This window comes from Leptodactylus fuscus, chromosome 11 (genome assembly GCF_031893055.1).
Source record: "Leptodactylus fuscus isolate aLepFus1 chromosome 11, aLepFus1.hap2, whole genome shotgun sequence".
In the NCBI taxonomy this organism is placed as follows: domain Eukaryota; kingdom Metazoa; phylum Chordata; class Amphibia; order Anura; family Leptodactylidae; genus Leptodactylus; species Leptodactylus fuscus.
The window spans coordinates 26530346-26545545 of NC_134275.1; the positions used below are offsets into that span (position 1 = coordinate 26530346).

Below are 15200 nucleotides of genomic sequence, written 5' to 3' on the forward strand. Positions count from 1 at the left end.
CCAAGTTATTCAGGCTCCATATAAGTGACCAGGTCTGCCCGCCCCTCCCCCCCTGCCAAACCTGAAACAATACGGTTAACCACCACAAGTGCTTGAGGGAACAAACCGACAGCCTGAGCACCCAGAGAGTGAGCAAGCAAAGCAGTAATGACAGGGGGGAGTTTAAATAAGCCGGGCAAAACCAAGAGGGGCGGGGTTACGATGAGGCTCCGCCCCCTCACTACAGAAACCCGAAAACCCCGTTAAACCGGGGCCCCTGGAAACTGGAGACATCCAGGAGGAGATCTGAATACTTCCCCCCTCACCATCCGCAACGGAGGGGGGAGAAATAGTACAAAAAAACCACAGTTAGCGGTGACCGGCGGGCGGAGAACTGCGAATGCGCGGCAAACCCGGAAGCGGAGTTCCACCGCCCGGGAACACGGCCGCGCACTACAGTTCCCCTATGCCGCCGGAGAAAGGAAGTTCCTCCCCGTCTCCTGACCCGCCGAAGTGCCGGCAGATGCGCGCCGGCACAGGGGGAAGATGAGCACTCCACAGACGGGAGGAGGCAAGGAGAGGAGGTAAGCTGAAAATCGGAGGGAGAGGTGCCCCCTGTAAGAGATTGCAACACCTCTCCCCCCCTGCCACCTGTCCTGTCCGCACAGGACAGAAAAAAACACAGGGGGGAGGAGGTCTTGCAGCCTCTTATAGGGGGTTAAAGCTGTTAGTTAATTAAAAGTTCCACCTGTCCTAACAGCTCACAGGGGCAGAAATACCCCAGTTGTGCTGCTGGTTGGGCGTAGGGGGAATAAAGGTTAACCCATGCACTGGGAGTACAAAGTTTAACTCCACAGTATTCCTGAGTGTGCAAGTGTATGGTGGAGTCAGGGGAGATAGTTCTCAACTGAACGTTCTTTCTCTTGACAGCTATCTAAAGTGTATGGCCATCTTGGGTAAATCCGTCAATGTTCCAGGTTAGGCTGTGTTCACGTGTGTTGGAGTCTCCAATTTGAGACTTTGTCACAGTGTGCAACCAAAACCACCAAACGAAAAACAAAAAAATTCTAATCCAACTTTTTCGTCTGGCTGTTCGTGTTTTAAAGAACAGACATCCGATGGATCCAATTATAGTAATTGGGGTTCCTGGAGCTCTGTATGTGAGTGTTGTTGTAGCAGTCCAACTATCCGGTGTTCTGGTACTTTGATGGACCAGAACAATGGAAAGATATTACTGCAAGTTGAAGGAGAAATCTGAACACTTTTTCCCAATTGTACCTATGTAGTTCATATAAACTGTGTCCCTCAAACCTACATAGGCAATTGTAGGTGGAATGAAGTGCTTATATAGGCTATTGGGAGGGTAACATCCAGTGGTGTAGCTATAGGAGGTGCAGAGGTACCAGATGTATCCAGATCCTGGTACCTTAGGGGATCCATAGGCCCCTCTACTACATAAGAAGAGGTCAGTATTACCAATGACACATGGAGGCCCCTGTTAGTTTTCATGTTGGGACCCAGTAACTTCACATTACACCTCTGAATACTTCCTTAATGCCCTATACAATGCATAAAAACATATCTTTATTTGTATGGGTTAGTAGTTTTAAGATTGTTTTTCAATGGCTGAATTTTTTTTAAAGTTTTTATTTTTGCAGCAAAATAAGAACGGACACAGCAGGGTACGTGTGCAGGTAGGTTAGGAAAACAGAAAAAATTACAAAGATTCCATCTTAAGAAGGAACAATGCAATAGAATAAGGAGCTTACCAATGAACAGACACCAACCAGTCATCTACCGCTCGCACAGCCCACCCCCCAAGCCTTAGAACAAGAAAGGGCTTAATTTTAGTACAGACTCAAGTAATCGCATGTCCATGTACTGTGTAATTTACACCATACAGATAAAGTCATAAAACCCCTTTAATCATACACATTAGAGATGAGCGAGTACTGTTCGGATCAGCCGATCCGAACAGCACGCTCCATAGAAATGAATGGATGCACCTGGTACTTCCGCTTTGACGGCGGCTGGCCGCTTAACCCCCCACGTGCCGGCTACGTCCATTCATTGCTATGCGAGCGTGCTGTTCGGATCGGCTGATCCGAACAGTACTCGCTCATCTCTAATACACACAAATCTGCTAGCCATAGAGATATCTAAGACCCTTACCTGTGTGCCCCGTCACTTTATGCCTCAATAAGCCACTTTTTGCTTCCCACAAATGGATTCGATTGTCATCTGAACATGTGAGGACAAGCTGGTAGTCTGGAGAGATAGTGCAGCAATTCACCTGCAAAAAGCATATGCATGGAGGGGTGGTGTGAATGTGTGACTAGTGCGCCATTTATTTCTATGGGGCTGATGGAGCATTCAGGGGAACTTTCAGGCTCCTATTTTCCTGATGACTGGAGATAACAGTGGTCAGACTACCAGTGATCAGATACTTAGATTCCCTATCCACAACATATCCTACTAATCCTACTAATATTATAAAAATCCTATCCTATCCTACTAATCCTACTAATATGTGTTTGGATGTTTGTTACTCAATCACACAAAAATGGCTGAACCGATTTGGATGAAATTTGGAACATAAATAGTTTGTAACCTCGATTAAAACATAGGCTACTTTTTATCCCGGTAAATAACATGGCCTCATGACTGTTATGAATTTATGTTAATATACTATATTAAACTGCTGTTGCCAGCAGGACTCTCTCAGATAATTGGAGATTGCTGATAAAGCTGCTCTGTTATCTCTTTATGTAAACACACAGATAACCCAGAGTCCATTGTGAACAAGTATTTGCATATTATCTGATCTGCTCCAGGCAGATTTCCCTTTAATCCGAATTGGCAGTTTGCCAATTTTAAAGATGCTGGGAAAAAGAAAACTAATTTGTCGCAAAATTCTAAAACCAGGAGGGCTATGAAGGTAGCCATAAGTCACAGACTTCTCCTCAAGCAGAGCTCAGGGGGATTGAGCAAGCTAGGCTTCAAGAGGCTCTTAGAGCAGCCGAATTACCAGAGCAGGCAAATCATTAACACCGACAACACACTCATTTTATGGCGTCCCAGCGAGCTGCTGAGATGCGGTAACAATCACAGGCATGGTGCGAAACACAAGTTCAGCGGCAGGCCAGCTTTAGGACTGCCAAAACACCGGAGTATACGGATCATCGACACCAACCATTGACAACAGCAATTTGCTGAATATAGGCAGATAATTGATGCCAACAACATGCAGATGAAGTCGCGGACAGAGGCTGTCATTAGTCGCACAAGCCTTAAAGGAGTTGTCCTGTTTTTTGTCTTTTGATAGCCTCTTGTTAATATATGAAATCTGGGACAGCCAATACTCAGCACCTGCAACAACCAGCCCCTTTTCGTGACTGCTGACAAGCCCAGTACTATGCAGTGTACAGAGCCAGAAGAAAATGGCTTCATGCATTATATAGTGGAAAACCATGCTGATATAGGTCATCACCCATTCACTAAGGTTAGAGCAGGGATAGGGAACCTTCGGCTCTCCAGCTGCTGTGAAACTACAACTCCCAACATGCTCCATTCACTTCTATGGGAATTCCAAGAAGAACAGAGCAAGAATGCATGCTGGGAATTGTAGTTTTGCAACAGCTGGAGAGCCGTACGTTCCCTACCCCTGGGTTAGAGCTACACCTTTCTACCGCAACTCCCACTGTGTGACTAAAGGTTGCAAAGGTTCTAATGAGAACTGAATGATGGAGAGAGGGGCAGCACTAGTGAGGATAAAGTGACAGGGATAGAGGGGCAGAACTAGTGAGGATTGGGTGACAGGGATAGAGGGGCAGAACTAGTGAGGATTGGGTGACAGGCAGGGCTGGTTTTAGATAAAGTGGGGTTCTGGGCAAGTTTACAAGTGGAGCGCTAAATTCCAAGATACTATACCAACAACACACAACTAATTCAGTAAATGAAAATACATGATCATTTAAAACATATATTTTTAATTACATTAAACTAAAGAAATGAAATATAAGCCAAGTACTATTAATAGAACTTTAAATTCAGCATTCTAATGGCTTGATTCACATGAATGTATGTCTCTGAAGGAGACTGCTCTTTGGATGTCCATGTCCTTTATAATATAGAATGGAACAGTGCATTCTGCAATTTTTTTCCCACACAGACCCAGAGTTGTCTAATTTTATAGTTGTTTACTAGGAACAATTGTATGTGCAAAATCTTTTGATACACCATATATAGATGCGTGAAGATCAATTATATTTTTCTTAAACCAGTAAGGGTATTTTCACACTACCATCATTTAATGTCCATTGCTCACATCACAGGATGAGAACAACGGACATTTAAGCTAAGGTTCCATGTAGAAAGCTGCAGCAAAAAATACTGTGGAAACGTATTGTATTGTGTTTTTTTCTGCTGCGGTTTTTTTTTGTTTTTTTTTTACAGAAAGTCTGCAGAGTTTTTCACTGTGGATTTTTTCTGTAATGTGTGGATGTGATTAATCAGGATTCCATCCACTTTGCAGGCACTATAAAATGCTGCTTTTTCACAGACAGATGCAGACAAAGCACCCTCTGTCTAGTGTCTGTATGTTATTACCTATTTTGGGTCACATCCCTTGACCACACCTTCAATACGTAAGTCTCACCATCAAAATAAGGAGTAATCAAAAACATATAATCACTATAAAATACTTTTCTCTCCACATGATTTATGCACAAACCGTGTGGAAAACACATGGACCCCATTATAATCTATTGTCTTTGCATGGTTTCTTAGCTAACTGCTTTTTAATGCGTATAGGTTTCCATTCGGGGTGTCCCCAAGTGGACTCCCTGAATGGAATACTGAACCCAGATGTGTACTGGGCCTTAGGAATTTTTGGTTTTATAGATTTGTAGAGCAGGCATTTTTGGACTCAGGGATAACTAATGTGTATGTGTTTCACAGTATTTAACTACTTTTATATGTGTTCTGGGGAAAGAGGGGTGATTATAATTTTTTTTTTTTACATTTTTTCTTTTATGCATTTATTAGACCCCCTAGAGATCTTGAACCCCAGGGGTCTGATCACTAATACAATGCATTACAATGCTAATGCATTGCAAAATACCGGGGCTTCTACTGTAGGCTACACAGAGTAACCTGCAATTGAATCCACTGAATGACAGGCTGGGGAGCCTTCACAAGACTCCCCGCTGTCATGTCAACGGTATCCCGGGCCTTGCTGGCTGTAAAGCTAATGGCTGCCTTTCATGTTGTTCAACTACTACTCTGCATAGGAAGTGAGACTGAGGCAGGAGACACTGTGTGCTGAGATATGCAGGTAAGGACTTCTGCTGAGACCCCCTCCCCCGCTGGTCTGTAGGCGGAGCTACAAATAACAGCCAGGAAGCTGCTTCTACAAAGTGAAAGTAAACAAAGGATTATCAGTACTCCATAGCTGCACGTCAATGCTCCTGCTCTTCTGCAATCTGACAGTCCAAATCATTGTTCATAGCCTGGCTCAGCTAATGGTGGTGCAGTGCTGAAGCCAGGGGGCCCCTTAAAGGGATCCTATCGTTTAAACACAATTTTTTCTTCCTAACATGTCGGAATAGCCTTAAGAAAGGCTATTCTTATCCTACCTTTCCTTGTCTTCTCCACGCCGCTGTTCGCCTGCAATCCCGTTTTTTCTCGGTATGCAAATGAGCTATCACGCAGCACTGGGGGTGGTCCCCAGCACTCAAACAGCACTGGGGGCGTCCCCAATACTGCCAGAGAGCTCTTCAGCACGCCTCCATCTTCTTCTGCGACGAGGTCTTCACCGCGTCTTGTTCTGGCGGCGTCTTCTTACTTCTAGGCCTCAGGCAAGCCAACTGCGCATGCCCGCCGGCCACGAGAAAATGGACGCTTACAATACTGTGGAGGCGGCCATTTTTCTTGTGGCCGTGTTTAAAAGATAGGATTCCTTTAAGCTGTCGGTGCCCTGGGCAATTGCCCAGTTTGCCTTCCCCTAACGCCGGCCCTGGTGACAGAGAGGGAGGAGGGACAGCACTAGTGAGGACTGAGTGACATGGAGAGAGGGGCAGCATCTCAAAGCAACAAATCTCAAAGCAAAATGGGAACTTCAAACAATACAAGTGATCGCCCTCCCCACACCACCATATACTTACTAAAGGAGTTTTCAATATCTGTCATAACTAAGGAACCCCTTGCACCATTCATATGCATACAAGCTGGACTGGACTGGCTTAGCGTCACCGTCTCGGCAGCCAGGCACGGGAAGCGAGTGGTGGATTGGGGAGGCCCTGTGGACGCAGCGCTGCTCCAGCGGCCTCCCCTCACGCTTAGCAGAGAGCAGGTCCGCTCCCTGCCTGCTCTATGCCTGCTAACTCCGCCCCCTCTTCCCGGGGGGGGGGGGGCTTTCTGTCGTCCGCCTCAAGCGGCAATAAAGCTAGGTTCACCCCTGGCTACCAATGACCACAGCCATGGGCGTAACAATCGTGGTCGCAGGGTGTGCTACCAAGCCCGGTAAGATACAGTGGACACTGATGGGTATATATTACTGTGGCCTTACTGTTGGGCATATAATACTGTGGAGGGAACACTGAAGGGTATTTAATACTGTGAAGGGAACACTGGAATACTGTGTGTGGGGCCACTGCTGGGCATATAATACTGTGGGGGGGGGACCACTGGGGGATGCTGTGGGGGAGGGGGGCAGTACTGTGAGGGGGAAAGGGGCGTTGGGAAGGTTGGCCTGGACAAAGTTTGCACCCAGGCCCACAAGACACTTGTTACACCACAGACCACAGCCTTTCCATTGCCATCTCTATGTGCTTACAATTATTGTGGCTTAACACAACTGCTAAAGTTGAGCACCCAACCTCTAGGGTCAAGGGTTATTGGGTTCACTTATAAGTCTGGTTGAAGGTTTAGCACAGTGAGTGATCTCTCTGATCTTTTCTTGCAGGTTTGAGCTTTTTATAAACCACTATAGCATAACTCGAGGTGTTACGTTTTTCATATACATAAACATAATGCGAACAGAGCCTAGGTTTGGACATGTCTTGAGACACAGAGGAGCTTCTGGCAGGTAGACACTCGAACACAATAATGGTCCATATATCCAAATTTCAAGACCTGCTATGATCCATATAGTAGGGGTTATTGAATCACATTATTTAGTGGGACCATAAAAGTTCAGTCTGACACCAATGTCTTGCACATGTTCTGAAGATAGGTTACTTTCTGGCTGGGAATTTTTGAACAGAATATTGGATGAAAGTTACTCCCCATTCCTTTTCCCATGTTTATAATGGCAGCTTATGGGAATGCTTTCAGAAGGAAATTTAAAAAAAAGGCTCTACTTGCACAATTTTCTGGCAATTTTCTAATGTTCGTGATTCCCCATAGGGGCTATCACTTACCTTCCCCTGCAATGAATGGTAAAGTCAGGCCTCTTAGCCCCATTCTAAGCATTAAAATTCCACTGAAGGTTTTTCCTTATTTTCTTTGTACATACATTCTGAATACCTCTGAGTTGGAAATACTTTTTTACTTAATTTGGTTTGATATTTGCTGACGTCTGTGCCATTGAGGCTAATTCACACCATAATAGCCAAGCGTGCAATTTTTTAAAATGGCCGATGACTTCAGGAGTTTCATTATGTCTAATGATGACAAAATGATCCCCAGGGTGAATTCTCCAATCATTTAGTATGATGTGTGCACACTCTTCTTAGTATGGTGGTTATATCATGACTTGGCTGTGGTCCAGGGAACTCTTAAAAAAGTCCAGCTTGCGTTGCAGGCCACAACCTCAATCTAATGAGCAGGTGAATATGCCTCAGTTAATACACACAAGCTGAGGTTCATTAGCAAAAAAATTAGCACATACATTATGGACCTGAATTGCTGACCCCAAGTAAATTCTAGATCCCATGTTGTTTCATGAAGCCAATTTGTTGCTTTGTGTAGATTATTCATAAACGTGATGGACAGGATTGGGTTGGTGGAGGCCTCTGGGCAAAAACCTTGGTGGAAACCCCATGCCTTTCCTATCTCCTTATCACTGGACCTAACTCTGTGGAAGCCACCAACAACTCAGTAGAGTCACATGCTAACAATTCCACCTCTTTTGTTAAAGAGGTTTGCCAAAAATCATCAGGGCTTCTACTTTTTGATAGGTGGTCTTCCTAGGGAGAAGTGTTTACTACCCCATATACATGCCAGGGGCATAATAAGAAAATGCAAGGCCCCATAGCAAAGACTGTGTGAAACAACATCTCTCTTTATGGTCTGCACAATGGTAAGCATATGGCACTGGCAAGTTTTTTGGTTTATTTGGTTGTAACTTTGAGGATTGGATCAGAAGCACTAGCCTGTTTAGGGAGTGTAGGTGACGGCCCCAAAAAGGTGGATGCCTGATGGATATTCCATATGTGCCCTTAATCCTACCCAGATGGTTGTACTTTAGTCATTATTTAGTTCTATGGACCTTTTGAAGGTGAGTAAATTAAAGTCAGTCTTTTGCTCAAAATAAAAATTCTGCGGAGATTTGACATTCTCACCACAAGCCCTGTTATTTATTATTATTATTATTATTATTATTATTATTTTATCTTAATCATTTATTTCATCGATAAATATTTAAAATAGATTTGAATAAATTTCAGAGCTTTTATACACAGGGTTTTGAATTGCGTTTTTGGCTTTAAACAGGAGCATAACTAGGAAAGATTGGGCCCCATTAACAAACATTTGACCAGTGCCCCCAAGCCCCCACCTGGTATAGAATCCCCTTGCCTGGCCCTCCATACACTATAACATCTCTTTCTTGGTCTCCACACAGTGTAAAATCCATTTTACCGATGTCCACACAGTATAAGACTCCCTTAACTAGCCCCCACACAGTATACAGGTAGTCCTAGGGTTACGACGGTCTCGGGTTACGACGTTTCGTGGTTACGACTAGAGATGAGCGAGTAGGTCCTTGCTAGCCAGGAGAGTTGGCAGCTTGCTGTTATGAGGGAGCTTACTTTTTCTCATAGGAATACATTGGCCAGTGTACAGCATTCAGCCAAACAACGCTGGTTCTGCCGGAGGCTCATCTGAGAGGAGACGGAGTCTAAAATTGGACCACAATGGAGACTGCTGTGGTCCGATCTTAGACTCCGCCTCCTGACAGACGAGTCTCCGGCAGAACCAACGTTGATTGGTCGAATGCAGTACACTGGCCAATCAACGCTGTTTAATTCATTCCTATGAGAAAAAGTAAGCTCCCTTGTAACAGCAAGCTGCCAGCTCTCCTGACTAGCAAGGACGAGCCTGCTGCAGAACCAGTATTGATTTGCCACAGGCTCGTCTTTGCTAGCTGGGGGAGCTGACTTTTTCTCATAGGAATGAATTGACCAGCGTTTATTTGCCAGTGTACAGCATTCGGCCAATCAACGCTGGTTCTGCCGGAGGCTCGTCTCTGAGGAGACGGAGTCTAAGATCGGACTGCAGCAGTCTCCATTGTGGTCCGATATTAGACTCCGCCTCCTCACAGACGAGCCTCCGGCAGAACCAGTGTTGATTGGCCAAATGCTGTGCACTGGCCACTAAACGCTGGCCAATGCACTCCTATGAGAAAAAGTCAACTCCCGCATATACGCAAGCTGCCAGCTCTCCCTGTACAGTACGTGATTTAGTGTGCAGCGGCTCGGAACCAAGGAAGACTGTACTGTACTGTACTGTACTGTATATGGTAAAGTCTTCCTCGGTTCCGAGCCGCTGCACACTGAATCACGTTGATCCGTTCCTACACGGCGTTGTATGGTACATGTTTCCGACTTACGTCGAAATTCGTTTTACAATGCCACGTAAGAACGTCGTAAGTCTAAGACTACCTGTAATGCTCCTTTTATCCTATATGATGTCCATATGCTCTAATATTTAATATGGATATTGAGAACCAAGGGTGCTATTACTAAGGTAGCAGGCGTAAACAGCTGCTATGGGATCCAATAACTAAGGGGCCCATTTCCACTGAGAACTAGGGTGCAGTTAGTGATATCTATAGATAATGGAAAGGGATGTGAAAAGCTGAATGCACCTCCATTATTTCACTTTATCGTAATGTTTGCAGCTGACATAATTATAATTACTTTCTTCATATGCTGTGATGTCACAGTATACACATTTTTTGTGTGTACATTATTCTTGTGCTATGATGCTATAGAGTGCAATATCCTGGTACCATGAAATCTGTTTTTATTATCCCTGTACTGTGACATCACTGTATTTATTATCCCTTTATTATCATATCACTAGGTGTATTATCTCTGTATTGTGACATCACTGTGTTTAGAATCTCTGTACTATGATATCGCCTTATTTATTATCCCTGTACTGTGACGTCACTGTGTGAATTATCCCTGTAGTGTGACATCACTGTGTCATACCGCCCAACTTTTGAAGAACTGAAAGAGGGACAAAATGTGCAAATCTAACCACGCCCACTTTTGTGTTGACTCCACCCACTCATTAATTTTTCATGTGCCCGCACACAGTATAATCCTCCTACAGTCACCCGTAAATTATATGTCCCCCCTCTATTTCTCCCCCCAGTTTAATATACACCCTTCATCTGCCCCCAGTTTCATGTCCCCCCTCCATCTCTGCCCCCAGTTTCATGTCCCCTCCATCTCTGCCCCCAGATTTATGTCCCCCATCTCTGCCCCCAGTTTCATGTCCCTATATCTCTGTCCCCAGATTCATGTCCCCCATCTCTGCCCCCAGATTCTTGTCCCCCTTCTCTGCCCCCAGTTTCATGTCCCTCCATCTCTGTCCCCAGATTCATGTCCCCCCATCTCTGCCTCCAGTTTCTTGTTCCCCCATCTCTGCCCCCAGATTCATGTCCCCTCCATCTCTGCCCCAGATTCATGTCCCCTCCATCTCTGCCCCCAGTTTCATGTCCCTCCATCTCTGCCCCCAGATTCATGTCCCCACATCTCTGCCCCCAGATTCATGTCCCCCATCTCTGCCCCCAGTTTCATGTCCCTCCATCTCTGTCCCCAGATTCATGTCCCCCATCTCCGCCCCCAGATTCTTGTCCCCCTTCTCTGCCCCCAGTTTCATGTCCCTCCTTCTCTGTCCCCAGATTCATGTTCCCCCATCTCTGCCTCCAGTTTCTTGTCCCCCCATCTCTGCCCCCAGATTCATGTCCCCTCCATCTCTGCCCCCAGATTCATGTCCCCCCATCTCTGCCCCCAGTTTCATGTCCCTCCATCTCTGCCCCCAGATTCATGTCCCCACATCTCTGCCCCCAGTGTCATGCCGTCCCCTCCTTCATCTGCCCCCAGTTTTACGTTCCACATTCATGTCCCCACATTTCTGCCCCCAGATTCATGTCCCCTCCATCTCTGCCCCCAGATTCATGTCCCCCCATCTCTGCCCCCAGATTCATGTCTCCACATCTCTGCCCCCAGATTCATGTCCCCACATCTCTGCCCCCAGTGTCATGCCGTCCTCTCCTTCATCTGCCCCCAGTTTTACGTTCCACATTACATTTACCTTCTCCTTCGCTCCCTCGCCGCTCTCTGCGCGCCTCTCTCTCTCTCGCTGACACAGTTGTAGACGCGATGTGACGTCATCACATCGTGTCTACACAGCCAGTACGCGGCGTGCAGCGGCGAAGCAAGGAGCTTACCCGTGTCAGCTCCTTGCTTTAGCCGCGTATGTGTTCAACTCAGATCTGCGTCCTCTGGACGCAGATCTGAGTTGAAATCGGGACATACCTCCCTCCAACCAGGACCGCGGGACACGTCACTGAAATCGTGAATGTCCCGCGGAAATCGGGACGGTTGGGAAGTATCAATGAATGTGAATAAAATTCGGCTCCAACCAGAATGAAGAAAATTTCAAAGATCCAAGGTTGTAAAAATTAAAACTTTCCACTTTATTGAATATCCATTTAAAATAGTGAAGATAGGTCACGACACAGCTATGCGTTTCGGTGCACCTGCACCTTCGTCACGGTAGGTGCACCGAAACACGTAGCTGTGTCGTGACCTATCTTCACTATTTTAAATGGATATTCAATAAAGTAGAAAGTTTTAATTTTTACAACCTTGGATCTTTGAAATTTTCTTCACTCTTTTTGGAGCCGAATTTTATTCACATTCATTGCTACCTTGGTGTCGGACGTCCATTCCGTTTTTCTGGTCTCCCAGGGGAAGTCAGGAGAAAAAAGTTTGGTGAGCTGAATACTTTTTTGTATATTTGTATATCGGTTGGGAGGTATGCTGTGTGTGTGCGCAATATTCCTGTACTGTATCCCTGTACTGTGGCATTATTGTTTATATTTTTGCTATATTGTGACATCACTTTGTGTATTATCCCTGTACTGTGAGATCAATGTTTATATTATCCATGTACTGTGACATCATTGTGGATGTTGTGGAGACCAAAATAATCCTACTCTTTTCAGGTTCTGAACTTGCTTCATTTTGCAACAGGGCCCCATGGTTACCTGTTTCATCCCTACTGCCAACTCCTTTAGAAGTGATACATTCTTATGACCGCTTTATTGTCTCAGAGCGGTGACTCTTTATCTGACTGTTTAGATCTCAAGGATTTGTTGTGTATGTTCACTACACTGAAAATCTCAAACAATTTACAGTAAAATACCCAAGAAGTGAAAAAAGAATCTGCAGTATGCCCAAACCACATGCATGATCATTCTGTTGCAGATATGCTGTGGATTTTCATGCAAAGGATAAAGTCCCTGAAAAATCAGCTGCAATAGTCACATCAAGGTGTAACACAGGTAGCATTTACTTTAGTCACAGAATGCATCTTCGTAATGGTATTCTGTTACTGGGTGAGAATATCAAACCAGCAACACAGTTAGGCCCGGTTTACATCTTTGTTCGGGTTTCCATTCGGGAAGTCCGCTTGGGGACCCCCCGAACGGAAACCTAATCAGCATAAAAAAGTGGTTACCTAAGGAAACCCGCAGAACCCATAGACTATAATGGGGTGCATGTGGTTTCCACTCAGTTTCCGCACGAAAAATGCGGGGAGAAATGTGCGGCTTACAGGACTTTTCTTTCCACATTTTTCATGCAGAGAGGGCAACAGAAAGGCCCGAACGCAGATGTGAACCGAACGGTCAGAGTCACCTGTAACTCCTTTTTCCCCATGAAAGTTTTTGCAGTTATTGCTACAATATTAATTTATGTCACAATATGCAAATGAGCAGTCTGGAGCACTGAGGGCGGCTTGTTTGCTCTAAACTGCTACACAGGGAATAAAAGCATTACAGTCAGGTGAGCCTGGCCTATCCGATTGTGCTGTTGGTTTAATATGCCTCATCTTGGTGACAGACTCCCTTTAAAATCTATCATATATGCCACAATGTATTGGGACAAATGGCGCAACTCTTTAATAAATAAAGAGCACCAGCTTTCTGGTAATATCATTTGAAAACTTGGCCCCACTATTTGCATGCAAATTCATATTTTCCCGATCTCAGCTATGTGCATGGCACTGTTCAGATCACAATTTTGATCATCTACCATTAGTTTGTATGCCTCGGGTTTTCCAGGGAGTCTTTCTAGGCTTACTTCCTCTGTGGTGGTTTTAGATGCTTTACCTAGCTGTTTGCGACCCCATCTGATCACATGATCAGAACCCGTGAGAAAAAACACAGCGTTTTCACAGTGGAAAATGGTAAATCACATTGAAAAGCTAGTACAAGATGATTGGACCCAAATACTTCTTAGGCTGCGGTTACATGGTGACTTTGATCACCACAAATCTCATAGAGTATCAATGTGTATCAAAGGCACCACGGCTTTACTGTTTCCAATCTAAAAATAAGAAAATAATTGTATGCAACCAAAAGGATGAGGCAACAAGGTGACTTTACCTGCAACTGCTGACGTGCCCAAAGATTACATTGTAACACCAATGATTCCGCCATGTCGACTTTTAGTTGCAAAAATATTGAACACTACACAATTTAGCAACACCCTAGGGATTACAGTGTGACTCCATTTACTAACATCCTTGTTCACGCAGTAGGAGTCGCAGCCAAGGTCGATATCTAGTCGTAGCCTTATGTGAAAATGGTATCGCATTGTGAAATTTATCATTATGTGAATGCGATGTGACCACAGCAGAAAATCTAATACGTATTGGATTTCAGTCACAGGTCACAAATTGTGTGACTTTTTTACTATGGACTTTAATTGAAGTCACATATGAGTGCGACTCACATGCAACAAGTCTGCAACTTGACAGTGTTTTTACCGCCAAATTTCAGCTGTAAGTCTGGGACCCTACAATATTTGCAAAGTGCAATAAAACCCTGCCATGGAAATGCAGCATGTCAATTATACTTACAAAAAAAGCTGTCATTTTCTGCATAGAAAGAAGCAGAAAGTCCGCAGAGGAAAAATCTGTGGACTTTCTCTGAAAAGCTCTGTGGGAAGAGCTGCGACGCATTTCTGCCATGGTTTTTCCTACAATGCTTTTAGACTGTGGCCCGCTACGTGGAGCCTTAGCCCAAAAAAGTTTTGCTGTAGTAAGTTGCAGACAAGCCGCACAACTGTCTTTATTGCGTACAAGTTTCACTGGATAGCACAAGCCTATAGGAATTATTATAGAGAACATCATAAAATGAAGATTCCTCTATATTAGATTTAGTTATTACTAACCTCCCCTTTATGCCTCTCAAAATATTTCATTGTTGTTGTTGTGAAGTATTCCGATGGATTCTTCCACATCTTCTCCTCATGTTCTTGAGTTGCCAGGCTGTGTTAGATTATTAGCTAGGCCTTGCCGTATACAGAAAGCTTCCCTGTCACCTCGGTAACTATTAGCTGAATGGTAGGCTGGACCGAGGCTATTTACATTCCATTGTAGCCTGGGCCTGCAGCAAACACTCTGTCACCTCCTCTCCTTGTAAAGTGCAGGATTCTGTAGTAATGGAGTCACTGGAAAACTTTTCACTAAGTCATCCTATTGCAGTGGAATCTAGGTTCACATCAGAAAGGGAACCTCAGTTTTATGTGGGTTCTATTTGGTGATGTTTTGCCAGCTGAAATTATGAGAGAACCTATCTAGTGTAATGTCCCCCTGCAGCTACCCCAGTTTAATGTCCCCCTCTAGTTGCCCTCAGTTTAAACTGGGGCAGATGAAGGGGGAGATTAAACTGGGGTAGCTGGAGGGGGGATATT

The 15200-nt window shown here is 44.8% G+C and overlaps 1 protein-coding gene across 1 annotated transcript in view; it reads right to left on the reverse strand.

Moving 5' to 3' along the window:
• The window catches only part of WDR38 (WD repeat domain 38), a 48415-nt gene extending 33626 nt beyond the window's left edge, over nucleotides 1–14789 (reverse strand). The window contains exons 1-2 of the mRNA XM_075260862.1: nucleotides 14679–14789; nucleotides 2152–2272 (exon numbers count right to left, since the gene is read on the reverse strand). Coding sequence (XP_075116963.1) covers nucleotides 2152–2272; nucleotides 14679–14747 — 190 coding nt within the window. The 5' untranslated portion in view covers nucleotides 14748–14789. The remainder of the gene's footprint in view (nucleotides 1–2151; nucleotides 2273–14678) is intronic.
• Nucleotides 14790–15200: the final 411 nt, after the last annotated feature.